Below are 23550 nucleotides of genomic sequence, written 5' to 3' on the forward strand. Positions count from 1 at the left end.
CATTTTATTTTTTTTTCACTACTACTATTACTATTACTTTATTCATAAGATAAATTCTTTACTTTTTATGTGTCTTTTTTATGATCTTTTTAAAATGTCCTATTTTTCCTTTTTTACGTATATATTTTATTCGTCTAGAGTAAATGTCACTTTTTATTTCTATTTTTTTTTTAATATTTTTTATCTGTTTTAAACTGTAAATGCTCAGCTGCATTGTAAATGAGGGTCCCCCTCCAGTGTAAATAATGGTTGATTGCTTGATTAATATTCAGTGTTGCAAACCCAGTTTTTACATAAACAATAAAGAGAATAGAGAATAAAATAACATTACTCTTCTCTTATATGAGCTGCTGGTGAATCTTCACAGTGTGACGGCGCAGTCCCCCAGCACGCACTCAGCAGCCCCTCCCCCTGGCCATGGGCGGGGCATGTACAGCGGGAGAGCGTTTGTTCACTCTGTTAGTGCGCACCCAAATACCACCGTCCATCCGGGTGTATCAAACCAAACAGACCAAACCAAACAGACCAATAAAATACAGAGAACCGTCGCATCCCTAATACACACTAAATACACTGCTCAAAAAAATAAAGGGAACACTCAAATAACACAATATAACTCCAAGTAAATCAAACTTCTGTGAAATTAAACTGTCCACTTAGGAAGCAACACTGATTGACAATCAATTTCACCTGCTGTTGTGCAAGTGGAATAGAAAACAGGTGGAAATTATTGGCAATTAGCAAGACACACTCAATAAAGGAGTGGTTCTGCAGGTGGGGACCACAGACCACTTCTCAGAACCTATGCTGTCTGGCTGATGTTTTGGTCAGTTTTGAATGTTGGTGGTGCTTTCACACTCGTGGTAGCATGAGACGGACTCTACAACCCACACAAGTGGCTCAGGTAGTGCAGCTCATCCAGGATGGCACATCAATGCGAGCTGTGACAAGAAGGTTTGCTGTGTCTGTCAGCGTAGTGTCCAGAGGCTGGAGGCGCTACCAGGAGACAGGCCAGTACACCAGGAGACGTGGAGGAGGCCGTAGGAGGGCAACAACCCAGCAGCAGGACCGCTACCTCCGCCTTTGTGCAAGAAGGAACAGGAGGAGCACTGCCAGAGCCCTGCAAAATTACCTCCAGCAGGCCACAAATGTGCATGTGTCTGCACAAACGGTTAGAAACCGACTCCATGAGGATGGTATGAGGGCCCGACGTCCACAGATGGGGGTTGTGCTCACAGCCCAACACCGTGCAGGATGCTTGGCATTTGCCAGAGAACACCAGGATTGGCAAATTCGCCACTGGCGCCTTGTGCTCTTCACAGATGAAAGCAGGTTAACACTGAGCACATGACAGACGTGACAGAGTCTGGAGACGCCGTGGAGAGTGGTCTGCTGCCTGCAACATCCTTCAGCATGACCGGTTTGGCAGTGGGTCAGTAATGGTGTGGGGTGGCATTTCTTTGGAGGGCCGCACAGCCCTCCATGTGCTCACCAGAGGTAGCCTGACTGCCATTAGGTACCGAGATGAGATCCTCAGACCCCTTGTGAGACCATATGCTGGTGCGGTTGGCCCTGGGTTCCTCCTAATGCAGGACAATGCTAGACCTCATGTGGCTGGAGTGTGTCAGCAGTTCCTGCAAGATGAAGGCATTGAAGCTATGGACTGGCCCGCCCGTTCCCCAGACCTGAATCCGATTGAGCACATCTGGGACATCATGTCTCGCTCCATCCACCAACGTCACGTTGCACCACAGACTGTCCAGGAGTTGGCGGATGCTTTAGTCCAGGTCTGGGAGGAGATCCCTCAGGAGACCATCCGCCACCTCATCAGGAGCATGCCCAGGCGTTGTAGGGAGGTCATACAGGCACGTGTAGGCCACACACAATACTGAGCCTCATTTTGACTTGTTTTAAGGACATTACATTAAAGTTGGATCAGCCTGTAGTGTGTTTTTTCACTTTAATTTTGTGTGTGGCTCCAAATCCAGGCCTCCATTGGTTAATAAATTTGATTTCCATTGATGATTTTTGTGTGATTTTGTTGTCAGCACATTCAACTTTGTACAGAACAAAGTATTCAATGAGAATATTTCATTCATTCAGATCTAGGATATGTTATTTGAGTGTTCCCTTTATTTTTTTGAGCAGTGTATATCACTAAATATAACACTAAATATAACACTAAATATAACACTACACACTAAATATATCACTAAATATAACACTACACACTAAATATATCACTAAATATAACACTAAATATATCACTAAATATAACAACACTACACACTAAATATATCACTAAATATGACACTACACACACTAAATATATCACTAAATATAACACTACACACACACTAAATATATCACTAAATATAACAACACTACACTAAATATATCACTATATATAACACTACACACACTAAATATATCACTAAATATAACACTAAATATATCACTAAATATATCACTAAATATAACACTACACACTAAATATAACACTAAATATATCACTACACACAGTAAATATAACACTAAATATAACACTAAATATAACACTACACACACTAAATATAACACTACACACACTAAATGCAACACTAAATATAACACTAAATATAACACCACACACACACTAAATATAACACTACACACACACTAAATATAACACTACACACACTAAATATAACACTAAATGTAACACTAAATATAACACTACACACTAAATATATCACTACACACACACACTAAATATAACACTACACACACTAAATAGAACACTACACACTAAATATAACACTAAATATAACAACACTACACACTAAATATAACACTAAATATAACAACACACACACTAAATATATCACTACACACACTAAATATAACACTACACACACACTGAATATAACACTGCACACACACACACTAAATATATCACACACTAAATACACTCTGTGTGTGTTCTTGTGTTCAGACGGCTGTGATTTCACTCTGGATCTGAACACAGCGCAGCATCGTCTCTCTCTGAGTGAGGAGAACAGGAGGGTGGAGTATAGAGAGGAGCTGCAGTCGTATCCTGATCATCCAGAGAGATTTGATGAGTGGTTTCAGGTTCTGAGTAGAGAGAGAGTTACTGGTGTTACTGGACGCTGTTACTGGGAGGCTGAGTGGAGCGGAGGAGGAGCTGCTGTAGCTCTGAGTTATAAAACCATCAGCAGGAAAGGATCAGGATCAGACTGTTGGTTTGGAGGGAATATAAACTCCTGGAGTCTGAGCTACTCTGATAACAGTTACTCTGTTCATCACAATAATAACAGCACTGATCTCTCCACTCCTCCCTCCGGCTGTAGGAGAGTAGGAGTGTATGTGGACCGTCCCTCCGGCACTCTGTCCTTCTACAGAGTCTCCTCTGATACACACACACCCTCACACACTCTCACACACTTACACACATTCTACACCACCTTCACTCAGCCCCTCTATGCAGGGTTTTGGGTTGTTTCTGGCTCCTCAGTGCGTCTGTGTAAGATAGAATAACCCTGTGTGTAACAGAGATTTGATGTGTGTGTGTGTGTGTGTGTAGGAGGGAGAATGTGTGTATAAATATAAGTATGTAAATATATTATATAGATGATTTTGTATTTTTTTCCAGAACCTTTATTTTAATTACTGTTATCTTTATTCACTACTGTTATTATTGGTGATTATTGTTTTATTTTATTGTAAAATAGGTTCATATTAATAAAGCTAAATAAATGAAGAAAGGTGAAGAGGAGTCTGATGATTTTTTGTGTGTTTGGTTTGTGTGGTCAGATTATGGTGGAAGTTGGGGTCGAGTTTGGTGGTGTAATTAACATTTCTGTTTTTTGTTCTTTTGCTTCTTGTAGTTTCTTGTCTTGTCTCATCTTGTCTTGTCTTGTCCATGACACCATCTGTCCCTCAACAAAGCTGCAGTACAGTCTACTGAAGTCCTGCGTCATTCTGTAGTCCTCGTACGGCTTCCATGTCTAAGCATTTTTCCTCTATGAGGAAAATGAATGAGCTTTTTAAAAACTGCCCTCTGTCACATTCTGTAGTTAATAAATATGTTCAGACCCCTTTACGTTTTATTCTGTGTACATTTACCTCCTAAACATCACTGAATCCTCTGAATTACGAGATTGTTAAAGAGTTGTAATGAGAAAAATTAGCTTTAATTTTTTTCTCTAAAAATTAATGAAGTTAGCTTTAAGCTAATGCTACAGCACAGCTGCAGAGATCGGCAGGGGACCAGCCAGCGAACTTTGGCCGTATATTTAGGCAAGGCAAGGCAAGGCAAGTTTATTTATATAGCACCTTTCATACACAACGGTCATTCAAAGTGCTTTACAAATTAGAAAATACACAGAGAAATCAAATAAATAAAAAAAAAAACATGTAAAAGATTAACAGTAAAAATGGAAATAAAAACTAAAATAAGAATAAAGCATGATTGATTAAAACATGATTAAAACAAAGAGAATTAAATTAAAATCATGTAAAAGAACAACAAGGAATTAATAAGAATAAAGCATGAATAAAACATAATATAAAAGTGCCGTTACAGAATAAAAGTGTGTGGAGCTGCAGTGTTTTAAGCTGAGCTGAAAGCCTGATCAAACATGTAGGTTTTCAGTCTGGATTTAAACATGTTTAGTGTTGGAGCTCTTCTAATGCTCTCTGTTAACTGGTTCCATTTAAGAGCAGCGTAGTAGCTAAACGCTGCCTCTACGTGTTTAGTTTTTACTTTAGGCGGCTCTAACTGAGCAGTTCCTGATGATCTGAGAGTTCTGCTCGGCTCATACTGCTGGAGCACATCAGATAAATATGCTGGTCCTGCACCATTAACACATTTATAGACCAGTAACAGTACCTTAAAGTCTATTCTGTAACATACTGGTATCCAGTGCAGGGATTTAAGGATGGGGGTGATGTGCTCCCTTCTTTTACTTCTAGTCAAAACTCTGGCTGCTGAATTCTGAATCAGCTGAAGCTGTTTGATGGTCTTTTTTGGGAGTCCAGTTAGGAGTCCATTACAGTAATCAATCCTACTAGAAATAAAGGCGTGGATGAGTTTCTCCAGGTCTGATTTAGACAGAAAATCTCTGATCTTATTGATGTTCTTGAGGTGATAAAATGCTGATTTGGTGACTGCTTTGACATGACTGTTAAAAGTGAGATCAGAGTCCATTTGTACACCAAGATTACGCACTAGTTCTTTAGATTTCAGGCTTTTTGAATCCAGATAGGCAGCTAGTCTGTTCCTCTCATTACTATTCCCAAATAAAATAATCTCTGTTTTATCTTTATTTAATTGCAGAAAGTTCTGTCCCATCCATTTATTTATCTGCTCAAGGCATTTACACAGTGAGTCAATGGGACCATAGTTGTTTGGGCAGAGGGCCATGTAGATCTGAGTGTCATCTGCATAGCTGTGGTAAGACATCCCATAGTCACGCATGATTTCCCCCAGAGGAATCATATATAAATTAAATAAGAGTGGCCCAATAATTGAACCCTGGGGTACACCACAGGTCACTGGCACAGTCTCAGAAACATTATTTTCCATTTCCACAAAGTATTTCCTTCCTTGAAGGTATGAACTGAACCATTTTAGGACAGTTCCAGAAATTCCAAACCCGGTTCTCAAGTCTATCTATGAGAATGTTGTGGTCAATGATGTCAAAAGCAGCACTGAGATCAAGCAGTAGTAGAATAGATATTTTTCCTGAGTCTGTGTTTAAGCGAATGTCATTGATAACCTTAATAAGCGCAGTCTCAGTACTATGATTGGGCTGGAAACCTGACTGAAATTGGAAGTGCATAACTTCCTTGAAGACAATTTTTTCAATTATTCAATGAATGGTAGATTAGAGATTGGTCTGTAATTGTTCAATAAGTTTGTATCTAAATTTTTCTTTTTTAAGAGAGGCTTCACAACGGCTGTTTTTAATGCATTTGGGAAAACACCTGACATGAGTGAGGTATTTACAATTTGAAGAATGTCTGCTGATATTGAGTAAAAAACATTCTTTAAAAACTTGGTTGGTAATGTATCAAGACTGCAAGTGGATGATCTGAGGTGACTCACTGTATCAATTAAAACTTCTTCATTAATAGTGCTAAACTGGCACATGTTGACTATGATGCTTTTGCATGGTTTTGGAGAGCACATGGGCTCGTTGGTGGATAGAGTTGTACTGATGGCTTCTCTGATATTGTGGATTTTAGTATTAAAAAATTTAGCAAACTCATTACATCTCTCAGTTGAAACTAGCTCAGGGGTCATGTATGTAGGTGAGTTAGTTAGTCTGTCAACCACAGTGAAAAGAACTTTGCTATTGTTAATATTATTGTTAATAATGCTGGAGAAGTAGGTTTATCTATTATTTTATTGTAATCACGCAATCTATCTTTCAAATTTTCTTTGTGAATGTGAAGCTTGGTTTTACGCCATCTGCGCTCAGCCTTTCTGCATTCTCTCTTTTGGAGCTGAACTGCAGCATCATTTCTCCATGGTGCTTTCTGCTTGCATGGCATGGTTTTAACTCTAACTGGTGCAATCTCATCTAAAACTCTAGCAGTTTTTGAGTTAAAACTATCCAGCAGAGTATCTACAGAGTCTGATGGTTTGCATGGTGCAGAGCACACTTTGCTCACAAAAGGTTCAGCTGTCATGTCATTTATCTGCCTTTACTTGTACCTAATCTGTCTGGCCTCACTGTGTATTGAAGTCCACATTTCAAAGAAGACACAGTAGTGATCTGACAGTGCAACATCCTTAATAGAGGTTGATATGTTGAGACTAGGGTTGCAACGGTATGAGATTTTCACGGTATGATAACAGTCTCAGAAAATACCGCGGTATCACGGTTATCACGGTATCACAGTTTGTTACATATATTATTAAACTGACCCTTAAAGAAATTACAACAAAGGTTTTTTGTTCAATTAACTATTTATTGTAGAAACCTGGAACAATTATAATTTTAATGTCTCCTTAAAAAAAAATAAGCTGTACACCATCAGGTGAAGGAAACCATTTTTTTCCACTACTCTTAAGGGCATTAAGAGTGTATATAAAAAATATATATATAAATATATATAATATATATACACACATACACACACGTTACACACATTACATGTCCTCTAAGAAGTAAAGATCCTGTATTTAAAATATTCAGTACAATTATTTAAGTTTAAATTATTTAATATCTGATAAACTGAGCCTGGGTCAGTGTCTGATCAACAACTGTTGTAAACGTCCGTTTTACTGCCAAGTTGGTATATAACCAGATACTGCAGAAAAAGGGGATTTATTTCTGACATGATCCTCACAATAGAGATTTCTATTTTAAGGCTTTCACAGCGAGTCTGGTTTTAACATATGAAAAACAGGCACGTCAGAATTTGAAAATTAACGCATGTAAATGAATGGCGTCTTTCACATCCAGTCCGGCCAGGACCTTTACACGGACACGTGAATCCATCGTAGCACGCACTTCACGCCTGTACCTGCGTGCCCAAATTTCGGATAACTCAGCGCTTTTGCGGGCGCTTACTGCATGGGTTGTGCACGACTACAAAGAGGTTTTATTTATGTTCAGATTAAAATTATAAACTAAACACATACTTTGCGCTGCACAGCGGGGTGGTGTTCATGGAGATGGGAGAACAGGTTTGACGTATGTCCACCTTTAGCTGTGACTTTACGGCCACATTGATTATAAATCGGATAACCATCCTCGGGTGCGTTCGGCGGGTCTCTGAAATAGTCCCACACTGCTGATTTTAGTTTAGCCTTTTTTTAGGCGGACGGAGATTTGTTTAGTCTGATGCATGTTCTGCCGTTCTCACCGCTGTGTGCTGAGGAGCTGAAGCGGAGCAGAGTTGCGCATGCGCGGGTGAGTTTCTCCGCTGGCTTGCGTTTTACCGGTAATAAGCAAACACACACGGTATGATAACCGTGCATTTTAATACCATGGTATACCGTGAAACCGGTTACCGCTGCAACCCTAGTTGAGACCCTTCGAAATAACCAAATCCAGGGTGTGACCATGACAGTGTGTGCTTCCAGTCACATGCTGAGAGAGTTCAAAAGAGTCAAATACATCATAGAGTTCTCTGGCTTAATTATCCTTGGAATTATCAATATGAATGTTAAAATCACCAGCAATAATAAAATGATCAAATTCATTAGAAATAAAAGACAGCATATCTGTAAAATCATCAATAAAATCAGCATTGTACCTTGGAGGCCTATAGACAATTATTAGTAATATTCTTGGTGTCCCTTTTAAAACTGCACCTAAATATTCAAAAGATGTGAAATCACCAAGTGATAACTGCTTGCATTGGAAAGTATCATCAAACAGCATAGCTACACCTCCACCTTTCTTGCCGGTACGTGAGACATTTAAAAAGTTAAAGTTTGGTGGAGCCGACTCAATTAATACACTTTCAGCACTACAAGAATTTAACCATGTCTCTGTTAAAAACCGAAAATCAAGCCCATAATTGGTAATAAAATCATTAATTAGATAGGACTTGTTTGTAAGAGATCTGATATTTAGTAGAGCTAACTTAATAACCTGTGCATTTTGTTCCAAAGACTGTGGGTTACAATTTATATACTGCAAGTTGGATATATTCACATTATCTGACCTATACTCTCTGTTCTTTCTGCTTCTGATAAGAACTGGAATGGGGGAGATAACTGGCACACAGGGTCCGTACTTGTTTTGAAAACATGTACTGCTGACTTCACCATTGTAGCAGCACGGACCCAAAATATATCAGTTTGCTGGATTACTTGTGGTGGCCTCTTCCCTTATGGTGGAGGGAGGTGGGAGGGGCTCCTGCTGGTGAAGAAGTCGAGAGCGGAGCTGTCTGTCCGGTGGTTTAGGAGCTTGTCTCTTCTTTTTGGGTTGTGGGGGGGGGGCGGTTGTTTAATACTTCCTCATGTTCATGTTCACTGGGCTTCATTTTGGTCCCCTTTTCTAACTCCTTGATTGGGGAGTGTAATGGTGGTGAGAATGGGGGTTGCTGGGTCCGTGAGGCAGTAGGTGACTGTGGAGGAGAAGTTGTGCTGATTTTCCGCTGTACCTGAGGACTCGCTGACAGAGAAAGCGTCAGTCTTGTCCCTGCAGATACCAGCTTCTCCATGGTTGCTGGGAAGTTCAGGTGGGGTGATGATGGGGTGGAGATGGAGGATGATGATGATGAGGTGGAGATGGAGGATGGTGTGGAGTGTTCATGCAGTTGCGGTGTTTCCGGCAGCTGATACAGCAGAACATGGCTCCCGTCCGATAACTCCGCAGTCTCTGTGGGGGGAGGATGTTGTGTCTCTGTAGTGCAGACAGTGTCCTTGGGTGTTAAAGCTGACGTGTCTTCACCAGTGGGAACAGAGAAGTTGCACAGAGAAAAAATGAAGTTCTCTGACAGGAATTTGACTCCGCTCTTGTTGGTGTGCAGTCCATCTCTCCTGAAAAACTCTCTTCCCAAAAAACTGATTGAAATTGTCAATGAAGTTCAGTCCGTTTGACCTGCAGGTTTTCTGAAGCCATATGTTTAAAGCCAGCAGCCTAGAGAACATATTGCAGCCTCTTGCAGGTAGAGGACCACTAATGAATGTCTGGATGTTGAACTTGCGCAGTGTGGTAAAAAGATCATTAAAGTCCCTTTTTAACACCTCAGACTCCTCTTTCCTTGTATCGTTCTTTCCAACATGAACAATGATCCGTTTCACTGTTCTGTATTCAGCCAGTAGTGTTGGAAGCTTCTCATTCAGTTCAGAAACGGTGATGTTTGGCTCACATCGAACAATGAGTTTCTGATTATTGTTCATGCCATGAACAGAGTCATCCCCCAAAACAAGGGTGTCTGCTGTGGCCACAGCCTGGAGCCCTGTGGCTCTCCTGGGGTGTTTTGAATGGCTGAATCTTCTGGTTCTTTCTGTATCATACTGGCTGGTATTAGAAAAGTCATTAAGGTCTTGCAGTGGCTCAAATCTATTTTGCAAACTAAGTGACTGGAACTGATTTCCTCTAGCTCTGTGCTCTGATCTCCGAGCAATAGCTTTAGCATTAGCATTAGCCAGATGTGCTAAGTTAGCAGGAGTGGAGGATACTACAGAGCTGTATGTGGCATGGCGTTTGGGTTTAGCTCCAATGCGAACCCATTGCTGGTTTTGCCCATATCTTTCAGCTGTACTCACATTAGGAATGTCCACATGATCTGCTGGTCCAGTTCTGTTCGTCTCCACTGCTCGCTGCTCCGTTAAAATCCCTGCCCGTTGTCCGCTGGCAGCACTCCCACACTCCGTTGGTCCTCGAACAGCGCAGAGATGCCAGTCCTTAAACTCTGATAACAAGGACCGAAAATTTGTTTCCAAAACAGTCATTCTTTGTAGAAGATTGTAGCAGTTCTGGCAGCACTGGTGCTCTGAACCCACACAAGGAGGCATCTTGCAGATTTCTTCTTAAGTACTCTACAGGAACTTTTCTGATTCCTGTGCCTATGGCTCTACTATAAAATGTCCAAAAGAAACTAGAAAAAAAAAATAAAATAAGAAACAAAATATGGTAGTGCTAGTGCTAATCTAAATAATGAGCTCAGACACTGTAGCTCGAAAATATCTGAAAATAAAGAAAAGTATGAAAGATAGCAGAGATAGCAGAGCTAAGCAGAGAAGCGTCTGAACGGCACAGAAGCAGGAAGCAGGAGCAGGAGGGCAGATAAGTAAATAGAAAGGGGGAGGGCAGATAGGTAAATAGAAAGGGGGAGGGCAGTTAGGTAGATAGAGAGGGGGAGGATAGATAAATAGAAAGAGGGAGGATATATTAAAAGAGGGGTAGATGGGAGATAGAAAGGGGAGGGTAGATAGTAAGGGGGAGGGCAGATCGGTAGGGGGAAAATAGATAAATAGAAAGAGGGAGGATAGATTAAAGAGGGGGGTAGATGGGTAGATAGAAAAGGGGAGGGCAGATAGGTAGATAGAAAGGGGAGGATAGATAAATAGAAAGAGGGAGGATAGATTAAAAGGGGAGTAGATGGGTAGATAGTAAGAAGGAGGGCAGATAAGTAAATAGAAAGGGGAAGGGCAGATAGGTAGATAGAAAGGGGAGGGCAGATAGGTGGATAGAGAGGGGGAGGATAGATAAATAGAAAGTGGAGGATAGATTAAAAGAGGGGTAGATGGGAGATAGAAAGGGGAGGGTAGATAGTAAGGGGAGGGCAGATAGGTAAATAGAAAGGGGGAGGTCAGTTAGGTAGATAAAGAGGGGAAGGGCAGGTAGATAGTGAGGGGGAGGGCAGATAGGTAGATAGAAAGGGGAATAGCAGATAGGTAGATAGAAAGGGGAGGGCAGATAGGTAGATAGGGAGGGGGAGGATAGATAAATAGAAAGAGGAGGATAGATTGAAAGAAGGGTAGATGGGAGATAGAAAGGGGAGGGTAGATAGTAAGGGGGAGGGCAGATCGGTAGGGGGGAAATAGACAAATAGAAAGAGGGAGGATAGATTAAAGAGGGGGGTAGATGGGTAGATAGAAAAGGGGAGGGCAGATAGGTAGATAGAAATGAGGAGGGTAGATAGGTAGATAGAGAGGGGGAGGGCAGATAGGTAGATAGAAAGGAGAGGATAGATAAATAGAAAGAGGGAGGATAGATTAAAAGAGGGGTAGATGGGAGATAGAAAGGGGAGGGTAGATAGTAAGGGGAAGGGCAGATCGGTAGGGGAAAATAGATAAATAGAAAGATGGAGGATAGATTGAAAGGGGGGTAGATGGGTAGATAGAAAAGGGGAGGGCAGATAGGTAGATAGAAAAGAGAGGATAGATAAACAAAGGGGGAGGATTGATTGAAAGGAGGGTAGATGGGAGATAGAAAGGGGAGGGTAGATAGTAAGGGGGAGGGCAGATCGGTAGGGGGAAAATAGATAAATAGAAAGAGGGGGGTAGATGGGTAGATAGAAAAGGGGAGGGTAGATAGAAAGGGGAAAGGCAGATAGGTAGATAGAGAGGGGGAGGATAGATAAATAGAAAGTGGAGGATAGATTAAAAGAGGGGTAGATGGGAGATAGAAAGGGGAGGGTAGATAGTAAGGGGAGAGCAGATAGGTAAATAGAAAGGGGGAGGGCAGTTAGGTAGATAGAGAGGGGGAGGATAGATAAATAGAAAGAGGGAGGATATATTAAAAGAGGGGTAGATGGGAGATAGAAAGGGGAGGGTAGATAGTAAGGGGAGGGCAGATCGGTAGGGGGAAAATAGATAAATAGAAAGAGGGGGGTAGATGGGTAGATAGAAAAGGGGAGGGCAGATAGGTAGATAGAAAGAGGAAGGGCAGATAGGTAGATAGAAAGGGAGAGGGTAGATGGGTAGATAGAGAGGGGGAGGGCAGATAGGTGGATAGAGAGGGGGGGATAGATAAATAGAAAGTGGAGGATAGATTGAAAGGGTGGTATATAGGTAGATAGATTAAAAGGGGTGTAGATGGGTAGATAGTAAGGAGGAGGGCAGATAAGTAGATAGAAAGGGGAAGGGCAGATAGTTAGATAGAAAAGGGAAGGGTAGATAGATAGATAGAGAGGGGGAGGATAGATAAATAGAAAGGGGGAGGATAGATTGAAAGGGTGGTATATAGGTAGATAGATTAAAGGGGGAGTATATGGGTAGATAGAAAAGGGGAGGGCAGATAGGTAGATAGAAAGGAGAGAATAGATAAATAGAAAGAGGATAGATTAAAAGAGGGGTAGATGGGAGATAGAAAGGGGAGGGTAGATAGTAAGGGGGAGGGCAGATCTGTATGTGGAAAATAGATATATAGAAAGAGGGAGGCTAGATTAAAGAGGGGGTAGATAGGTAGGTAGAAAAGGAGAGGGCAGATAGGTAGATAAAAAGGGGAGGATAGATAAATAGAAAGAGGGAGAATAGATTAAAAGAGGGGTAGATGGGAGTTAGAAAGGGGAGGGTAGATAGTAAGGGGAGGGCAAATAGGTAGATAGAAAGGGGGAGGGCAGTTAGGTAGATAGAAAGAGGGGGATAGATAAATAGAAAGGGGGAAGATAGATTGAAAGGGGGTAGATAGGTAGATAGAATGGGAGAGGGCAGATAGGTAGATGGAAAGGGGAGGGCAGATAGGTAGATAGAAAGGGGGAGGGTAGATAGGTAGATAGAGGGGGGGCAGATCGGTAGGGGAGGATAGATAAATAGAAAGAGGGAGGATAGATTGAAAGAGGGGTAGATGGGAGATAGAACGGGGAGGGTAGATAGTAAGGGGGAGGGCAGATAGGTAGAAAGAGAGGAGGAGGATAGATAAATACAAAAGGGGGAGGATAGATTGAAAGGGGTGTATATAGGTAGACAGATTAAAAGGGGGTAGATGGGTAGATAGAAAGGGGGAGGGTAGATAAGTAGATAGAAAGGGGAAGGGCAGATAGTTAGATAGAGAGGGGGAGGGCAGATAGGTAGATAGAGAGGGGGAGGGCAGATAGGTAGATAGAGAGGGGGAGGATAGATAAATAGAAAGGGGGAGGATAGATTGAAAGGGGGGTAGATAGAGAGGGGGAGGGCAGATAGGTAGATAGAGAGGTGGAGGGCAGATAGCTAGATAGAAAAGGGGATGGCAGATAGGTAGATAGAAAGGGGGAGGGCAGATAGGTAGATAGAAAGGGGGAGGGTAGATAGGTAGATAGAAAGGGGGAGGGTAGATAGGTAGATAGAAAAGGGGAGGGTAGATAGAGAGGGGGAGGGTAGATAGGTAGATAGAAAGGGGGAGGGTAGATAGAGAGGGGGAGGGTAGATAGGTAGATAGAAAGGGGGAGGGTAGATAGAGAGGCGGAGGGTAGATAGGTAGATAGAAAAAGGGAGTGTAGATAGATAGGTAGATAGAAAAGGGGAGGGCAGATAGGTAGATAGAGAGGGGGAGGGTAGATAGGTAGATAGAAAGAGGGAGGGTAGATAGGTAGATAGAAAGAGGGAGGGCAGATAGGTAGATAGAAAGGGGTAGGGCAGATAGGTAGATAGTAAGGGTGCGGATAGATAAATAGAAAGAGGGAGGATAGATTGAAAGAGGGGTAGATAGATAGATAGAGAGGGGGAGGGCAGATAGGTACACTCTAAAAAACAGAGGTACGATATGAGTACTTTTTTGTACTCAGAGGTACACTCTTCATAATTGAACCCTCAATGGTACAATATTGGTCTTTACAGGGTCAGATTTGTTCCCTTTGAAGTACAAAGTCATTCCTAACAGCAATAAGTACAGATTTGTACCATTTAACCAGCCAAAAGGTACAGTCACATTAAAAAAGTTTGGGCACCCCTATTAATCTATAATCATTTTTAGTTGTAAATATTTGGATGTTTGCAACAGCCATTTCAGTTTGATATATCTAATAACTGATGGACACAGTAATATTTCAGGATTGAAATGAGGTTTATTGTACTAACAGAAAATGTGCAATATGCATTAAACCAAAATTTGACCGGTGCAAAAGTATGGGCACCCTTATCATTTTATTGATTTGAATACTTCTAACTACTTTTTACTGACTTACTGAAGCACAAAATTGGTTTGGTAACCTCATTGAGCTTTGAACTTCATAGCCAGGTGTATCCAATCATGAGAAAAGGTATTTAAGGAGGCTAATTGCAAGTTGTTCTCCTATTTGAATCTCCTCTGAAGAGTGGCATCATGGAATCACTCTTTCTACGGCTCTGGCCCTGGATAACCCCTCCTCTTTCCGGTGAACTTGAGCTTCTGGCTGCTGTGCCTGTAGGTTTACATGGTTTGGCGTGGTGAAGTGAGGCACAATTGTGACGATTTGCGTGCTCTAATCAATTCAGTGATTGCTGTGGAAAGTACTGTGCCAGTTCACAGCTTTTCTGAACTAGTTCAAGTTCAGTTCATACATGCGCAAAGTGAACAGTTCACGTTCAAAGTTCACAGTTTTAATTCTGAACTAGTTCAAAGTTCAGTTTATTTTACTTTTTTCGTGAGATATTCAAACAAATACTTTCACACTACAAGCTAGAAATCACTATACGTTCTTTGAAACTGCTCATTGTAGACATTTGCTCATGACACTGCAATTGTGGGTTTCTTACCAGGTGATGAAAATGTTCATAAGGAGAATCGGTGTCTGTCGCCGTGTCATCACTTCCACTAGCAATTTTTTTAATTGCAGCGCTTTCTCGCACACTTCTCTCTCTCTCTCTCTATCTCTGTATCTCTCTTTCTCTCTTTAATGTTAATTTACAATGTAGTAAATAAACTAAATATAAAAATAAAGAAAAACATTGCATGAGAGAGTGTTTTCAAACATTTGACTGGTACTGTATATATATAGATGCAAGCTGACAAATCCCAGCTTTGATTAGACTGTGACCATCAGCAGTTCTCTACATGAATTCATTATTTGCATTAACTGCAACATTGATCTCAGGAGCTCTACCATCACCAATCTAGATTTTAATTGATTTATGCCAGGGTTTGATTGGTTAATAAGAAAGTGCCTAATTAGACTACAAGCTACAGAAAAGTGATGTCATTACTGAATAATATAATATAATATAATATAATATAATATGATATATGATATAATATAGAATCACCCATGGAATTAATAAGACTATAATAATGACTGGGTTGGGTAGCTCGTTAATTTGCGAAAAGTTCACGTAGTACTTTAATTAAATAAGGGTTTGGTGAACACTTTTAAAATAAAGAACTAAGTACTAGTTTCACTGAGCTTTTGGGAAACCCACCCCTGATCACTTATTTATTTCAGAGCTGGCATGAGTACACTCATTAATCACTGTGCTGATCAGTTATTTATCTCAGTTGTACTGAACAGAAAATGCCCCACCTGTTCACATCCTTTATTAGTTTTTTTTTTTCCTTGCTGTTTTATTATTTACCACCTGTATAACCACATCCAGTCATTTCTGAGAGAGTGTAATAAGAGATAAGCAGTGTGGTTTGATATTACTTTGATCTGCTTGTGTTCAAAGTAAACAGAAGGTGTGTGAGTTTTTGTAAAGCTTCTCAGAGACTTTGTATCACTGTGCTGCTACTCTAAGAGCACAGTAGTAGAGAGCTGTATCTGCCAGTCTTACTGTAACAGTGAGATCAGTGGATGATTCGGATGCAGTTGACTTAAATCTACTGTCTGCAGTGTTACTATCATGACTCTGTAATCGAGCACCTCTATACAGTAAATACTGTAGAGCTCTGTTAGGATACTGTCTGTACCAGTAGAGCCAAACATATTGACTACTTGAATCATAAGAGCATTTCAGTGTAACAGATTCTCCTTCTGTTCTAGAAAAAGAGAGATCAACTGGTTTAATCCAATCAGCAGTAAAAACACCTAAAAGAAAAACAGGAGAATTCAAATATTAGAAAATAATACAAATATAATGTTCCAAATATTATTAATCATATTGTGACAGTGAGTACCTGATATGGTAATGAGGATGATGATGAGGACGGTCTTCATTGTGAATATGATCAGATGGAATCAGTAGTGTGTTTAAGCTCTCAGTGCTCTAATGCTGATCTGTGTGTTAGTGTGAATCTCTCTGAAGTGAGAGCAGTTATGAGAAACTACAACAGGAAACTCCTGCTCTGAGGAGCTGCTCCACTCTGCTCTCTGTCTTTGTAGAAGATCAGAGCGTTAATAAATGAACCACAAACACTGTCAGCTGTTTAACTGTACAGTATTATTATTAAGTAGAAATGAGAGCATTAATTAACAAATACAATTAATAGAAACAGAAAAAAAATAAAGTAAAACATTGCATTAATTTTACTGTAAATTCAGTATCTGCAGTGTTTAGTTGTCTTAAAAGTGTTAATCTTACAGAATTTCTTTGTGTGTATGTAGGTCATAATTCAGCAGGGATTATATTTCTGTGCGTACAAAACTTACAGATTCATGTAAAAAAAGTGGGACATTCTGTTTTAGTGGTGAAAGGTTCAGTCTAATTAGATCCTGATGTATGTTTTATCTGGTGTGATAAATGATTTCCAGTCCAAAAAATACTTTTGTCAATTTATTCAATGAATCTTCAGATCCAAACAGTGTTTTTAGAAAAAATTAAGAAAAATGTTTCAAAATTTAAGGGGAATATAAGGACACTCAAAACAGTGAAGCTTCTGAGTTCTGACCAATGGAAAATAATAAGACTAAAATTATTTGGTCTCAAGTGGACTCCCACCGTCTCCACCAGTCTATACAGCAAAAGTCTGTCTCATCAATGGTTACTGGATTCCTTTTGTTCCGACGGAGGGGTCCATTGAGATCATTCTGACCAGCTGTTTCACCGCATCCTGCCACAGGACCCTACAGCACATCGTGAGAGCAGCTGAGAAGACCGTTGGCACCTCTCTCCCCTCCCTTCAGAACTTATACAGCTCCCACCTAATACAGCAAGCCCTCCACCTGGCAGAAGATCCCACACATCAGGGAGGAGATTGCCAAGTCTCGGGGCTAAGACCAGCAGACTGAGGGACAGCTCCATCCAAAAGGCTGTGAGGATGCTCAACTCTCTCCCTGCTTTACCCCCCCACCCCCTGCACTACTACTACTGAACTGATGCACTTGTTCAATTTTACCAGCCATAAGCTTTTACACCTTTATATTTGCACTACTGTTTATATGGGTTCTTTTTTTACTGGTACTATAATTTACTTTTTAATCCCTCCATCGTACCTAACTGGTTCACTCTTACTTTTATATTGCACTTTTGTCTTGTGTCTCTTGTCTCACGTATGTCTAAATCTGTGACCTTGATGTATTGCACATTTAGACCTTTACATATGTAGTATTGACATATTGACAACTACTTGAGTTGACTTTACTTGAATGGTGAGGAAGCTGAAAGTAAAGAAGCAGAAGAGAAACAGCACCCCCTTCAGAAATATAAGTGTTTCTACATATTTCACAAGAAAAGTTTTAGTATAGTGTTTGGTGGGTTTCCTGTTACTGTGGGCTGCAGAGCGCAGTAGTAGAGAGCAGAGTCTGATACTGCAGTAGAAGAGATGATCAGATTCACTCTTGAATCAGTGAAATCCACTGTAGAACTGAATTGTGGAAATAAAGGGTTTGGGTCACTTGTAGCTCCTTCTTTTGGAAAGATCGTCAGTAAATATTCTGGTCTGGATCCAGAATACTGACGATACCAGAAAAGATTCCTTGCTTTATCATACTTGTAGGAGATAGTAACTGTCTCATCTTTAAGAGCGTGAAGCTGTGTTTCATTCACTGGATTTATTGACTGTGCAGAACAGTTCCCTGTGGAGAAATAAAAAAACAATGAGAAGAAATTTACATCAGCATTGTAGAAAAGATGAACTTCACTCCACCTAATTCATCACTGATACACTCAGACACATCACCACAAAACCAACACAGAAAAGCTGGATTCTAAAACACAGTAATATATTTCACACAGATAAAGATCTAGTTAATTCCACTTACCAAGTATGATGATAAACACAGTCAGAGAGCACAGGAACATCATGGTGACTCCAGTGTTCAGATAATGAGGAGAGATCTGGGAGCTACTTTTCAAGCATGTAAAGACTCCTCCTACATTAGTTATAAGAACAGAGGAATGAAGATCAGAGAAGTGTAGTTCTTTCATTTTACATTTAAGAAAATGATTGACACTGATTCATGACTCACCCTTTCTATGTGAATATTTTGCATATGATGCTTTACTTCAAATATATAAATATTGTAGGTGATGTGATCTGTACATGTTCAGGATGAGATAAAAAATGTTGTTTAGTTTATGTAAAGATTCACTAAATATAAATGTTGGTGTGGAATTTTAAAAGCAGTGCTGAAAAACATAACCTGCCTCTATTCAGCAGATCCTGATTAGACCTGCCCTATTGTTGCAGATTATCATCATTACACCTCTGTGTGTTAACTGAGAATAAACCTAAGATTATTAACTTTTTCACTAATGTGAGAGCAGTGCCTGATCACATTATATGCTCATTATGCACCCTGCATAGAGCCCCTTAAATTAATGAGAGCTTTTTGATCATAGGCGTAGGAAAATTATATCAGTTCGCTCAGGTCAGCTGTACTATTAATGAGGACAGACCGGACCAATCACGGAGCCGGTTCAGGTATTAAGTCACGCCTCTCAGTAGAAGCAGCCAATCAGCTTGCTGGTTTTGCGGCGCGCGGAGCAGAGGCAGTTTGCTGTTGGGGAAGCCCCGCCCCCTCGCTGTGAGATTTAGCAGCGGGATCGGGACGCAGCAGCTTCAGCTGATTTTAAAACAGATCTGGATATACGGAGATTTTTATAAAAGAAAGGTAACGATAGGCTAACCACTTCAACTGTGATGATATGTTTCTGATAGCTGGTTAAAAAGACACGTCTCTGAATCAGCACACAGTTTAAACCCACTGTGATTAATAAACTGCAGCTGTGTTAGTGTGTAAGCTTATCTTTGGAATTAGCTAGATTGGGAGTCAGGGTTAAAGGAAAAAATATATATATATATATATGTAATGTTTCCCTGTACCTGATCAGCTAATCACTTTAATTTTCAAACTGTTTATTCATTTAGGATTACAGGACTTACTGTGAGCTATAATGAACGAAAATTGATTTAACTAACTAGTTATCTAGAAGCTGGATGTAGATGATCGCCAGAATTTCGTACAGTACTTTAAGTTGGTAGTTTAAAGCAGTTACTTAACCCCGATCACTGCCCTAAACTAGTGTTTTCCACCTGATCAGCTAATAAACAGTCATTTACTGAGTTTACCTGTTAAAATCCTTTAGCCCCCTATGGATCCTAAATTAATCATGTATATCCACCAGAGGAAGCTCTAGAATATGCAGAACAGTGTTAATATGCAGTAGAATATTCAGAACAGTGTTAATATGCAGTAGAATATATAAGAACTGGGTTGAGAAATACTGCTGTAACCTGACTTCTGTTCATTTGTATTTCACAGTAAGACCACATATCCTGACGTTTATAAAAGTCTCTATGAAACGTAAAGTTACATTCTTTTACATAAAAGGACACCATCTTAAGAAGAGCTCTCAGTAGAAAAAAATAAAAGTGCAGGAGAAAATGTAAATATACAACAGAATTGACATGCCAATACATAATAATAATAATAATAATAATAATAATAATAATCTGTTATATTATTTTAAATATTAGGTGATAACTCAGACATTGCTTGCATATTTTTTCTAACAACAGTAGCTGTAATGTGGAGTAACATGTTTAGGTTGTAAAATCACCTTATAATAATAATTTACTTTTAATTAAAAGTAATTTCCACAAATGTTGTTCTAGGAAACTATTGGGTGGGCTTGGGTTCATATTGGCAAATGTGTCCCCCCCAATATCAAGCCCGCTCCTACGCCCTTGTTTTTGATCATCTCTCCCTTACATCAAATCTTTGAGGGTGAGAGTGTCCGTATCTATCACAAGATGAAGCGAAGATGTCCTTCAGAACATGAAAAGCCAAAAAGGGATCTATGAAAGTGAAAACAAGACCTTCATTCCAGGGCCGCTGCTAAGGTTTTGGAGGCCCTAAGCATAACTGGTCAGGGAGGCGCCCCTTTATTAAGATTTTACACAAATATTGCACTGGACAAGTTTTTGTATAGAATGGCCACATACACTTTAAAAATGGTTAAACATGCGCAAGATTTAGCGCCTCCATGCATTTTTTGATTATTTATTTGACTGGAAAATGTCACATCTGGCAACAACCAACAGAGCAAACCGAGCCGTGCCATTTCAGGCAATAGGGGGCATTATATTATGCACAAAAATAATAACGTGCCGCTTTTAAGTAGTAGAGTAGGTGCCCCATGCAATGTTTAAAGACAAAAAAGATGAGCGTATCATAAATAATTCACATTGGGTTTTAAATTTAATAATGTCATAATTTCAACACATTTCATTCTCAGTCAATTTGGCTCCCTGCAACTGCAAAATGGTTGAGGCCTAACGCTGGCTGCGTTGTCTGCGTATGCAGAGCGGCGGCCCTGCTTCATTCTTCTCAAGGACCATATAGAGCCATGAGAAGATATGTCGAGTTGTGCAGTCTCTTCACAACCTTAAACATTTAACAGAGCCACAGCAAACAAATCAACCAAAAGGTACTTGTTTTAAACTAATACACTGGCAGTAATCACTTTTTCACAAAGGGTTTTTTTTATATCTACTCAGGTTATATTGGTTTCATAGGCGTGCGCACACAGACATCAGGTGGTGCTAAAGCACCACCAACTCTGCCCTTCATTAACCAAAGTGCCCTTTTGAAACTTCGTTTTTTTTTTTTTTAATATTATTATTATTATTATTATTATTATTAAGATTTTACTGAAGCCGTGTTGAAATGATCTTTTGAAAACCTAAACGATTAAAAACGAGTGAAAACAGAATGCCCTGAAATCAGCTCACACGACACCGCTCTCTTCCTCTGTCACGTGACCCCGCGCGGTCGCGCAAGCATAGGCCAATCACGAAGCCGGTTCAGGAAGAAAGTCCCGCCTCTTAATAGAAACAGCCAATCAGCTCGCTGTTTTGCGGAGGAGAGTGGAGGATTTCTAAAGTTTTCTTTTTTAGATTCAGCAGCGGGGTGCAGCGAGCTGACGTTAAAACAGATCTGGATATACAGCGATTTTTCTAAAAGGTAACGGAGCTTACCATGTACACTGTTATGAGATTATTTCTGATAGCTGGTTAAAAATAAACGACTCAAAACCCACAGATCAAACCCTCTGTGAGCTTGTGATAGTCATTGTGACTTGTAGACTAGGATTACTGTAAATTATAATGAAGGAAAATTATTTTAGCTAGCTTTACTAGTTAGCTAGAAGCTGGATGTAGTGAATAGACAGAATTTAGTACAGTACTTCATGTAGGTAGTTTAAAGCAGTTTCTTAACCCATCCATATGATCAGCTAATAAACTCTCATTTATTGAGTTAACCTTTTAAAATCCCTTAGCCTCTTAGATTTACTAATGAAATATATCTGGTCCTTTAGTAAAAGCTCATGAAACTAACAGACTAGGAGGGTTTGGGTCATCTAAAGTTTATATTAACATCTGCTAAAAATCTCTATGAAACATAAGGTTACATTCTTTTACGTAAAAGACCACCATCATACGTACTTTTAGTTGAAAAAAGTTGGCGTAAATGTACTAATAACGTAAATACAACAGAATTGACATGCCAATACATAATAATAATAATAATAATAATAATAATAATAATAATAATAATATCTGTTATATTCTTTTAAACATTAGGTGATACCTCATCAGTTTTTTTTCATATATTTATATATAGTTCAGACATTGCACGTATATATTTTTTTATCAACAGTAAATGTAAAGTGGAGTAACATGTTTAGGTTGTAAAGTGACCTTTACTTGGATGTAACTAATAATAAACAGAAGTACAAAAATAATGGTTTATTTGTGATTAAAGGTAATTCCACAAATGTTGTTTTAAGAGACTATAAAATGGGCTTATTCAAATGAGCAGATTACTTTATATTATATTATAATTATATTACATTATAGATGTGTCCTCCCCAATATCAAACCTGCTCCTACGTCCTTGCTAGCAAGTCACACTAGATGCACTGCAGCAGCAGTTCAGTTCAGCAAGTCTTCAGCACAGCACGCACGGCAACAGTCCCACCAGCCACGTAACATACACATCAAGTAAAATCCTACCGTTTGCCCTCTAAACCCAACCTGAAATCAGTTTGTTTTGCAGTAATATGTCTCATACAGCACCAAACTACTATGTATTTTATCAGTTGGTGGTGTGACATTTTTCCATTGACAACTCACGTCTAGAGAATGTTACAAATAAAAGTCAAATTTCATTCAACATGTGTGTGTAATTTTTTTTATAATGAAGTGTTCCACATGCACTAAAAAGTGCCCTTTTTCCCCCCTGAGCACTTGCCCCCAAAATGTCTGTGCACGCCACTGATTGGTTTGATTATTAAGTTTGCTTGATAATCTGAAAATGTACATATGACAAAAATACAAAAACAAAAGAAATCTATAATGAGGGCGACTCTATATAGGTCCAATACATCTTCTTATATATCAAAGTAATGATAAAAGACAGTATGTCCAGAATGTTGTTGCTACCCCACTTGGGGATTTTGGGTTTATGTGAGGCTAAATAGAAAGGTCTTTGGGTGTGGGGTGGACCATACATTTAAGTGGCTCCAGAGATTGGATGCAAACACACAATTTGGAAAAAGACAAACAAAAACACTGTATAAAACAGAAAAGAAACGGATGGTATAGGTCATATATTTATATACACACTATTTATGAACCAGACTCAGACTTCCATCTGGGAAAAAATGTGAACTGAATAATGATTGAACCCAGGTTATTACAAACAAATATTACCAGTAAGTATTATAAGGATTGGCCAAACTCTATAATCTATATGTATTAATTTTTACAGGTTTCCCCGATAAAAGGGAACCCTGTTCTC

The 23550-nt window shown here is 39.6% G+C and overlaps 2 protein-coding genes across 10 annotated transcripts in view; one reads left to right on the top strand and one right to left on the bottom strand.

Annotated features, from left to right (window-relative positions):
* LOC125801101 (NACHT, LRR and PYD domains-containing protein 12-like) overlaps positions 1-3770 on the top strand; it is a 431224-nt gene extending 427454 nt beyond the window's left edge. For all 8 annotated transcript variants that reach the window (XM_049477034.1, XM_049477039.1, XM_049477043.1 and 5 more), the window contains one exon: positions 2975-3770. In XM_049477034.1, coding sequence (XP_049332991.1) covers positions 2975-3537 — 563 coding nt within the window. In that variant the 3' untranslated portion in view covers positions 3538-3770. The remainder of the gene's footprint in view (positions 1-2974) is intronic.
* The window catches only part of LOC125801307 (zinc finger protein 585A-like), a 188292-nt gene that overhangs the window by 45958 nt on the left and 118784 nt on the right, over positions 1-23550 (bottom strand). The window lies entirely within an intron of this gene.

The sequence above is a fragment of the Astyanax mexicanus genome, chromosome 4 (assembly GCF_023375975.1).
Source record: "Astyanax mexicanus isolate ESR-SI-001 chromosome 4, AstMex3_surface, whole genome shotgun sequence".
Lineage (NCBI taxonomy): Eukaryota > Metazoa > Chordata > Actinopteri > Characiformes > Acestrorhamphidae > Astyanax > Astyanax mexicanus.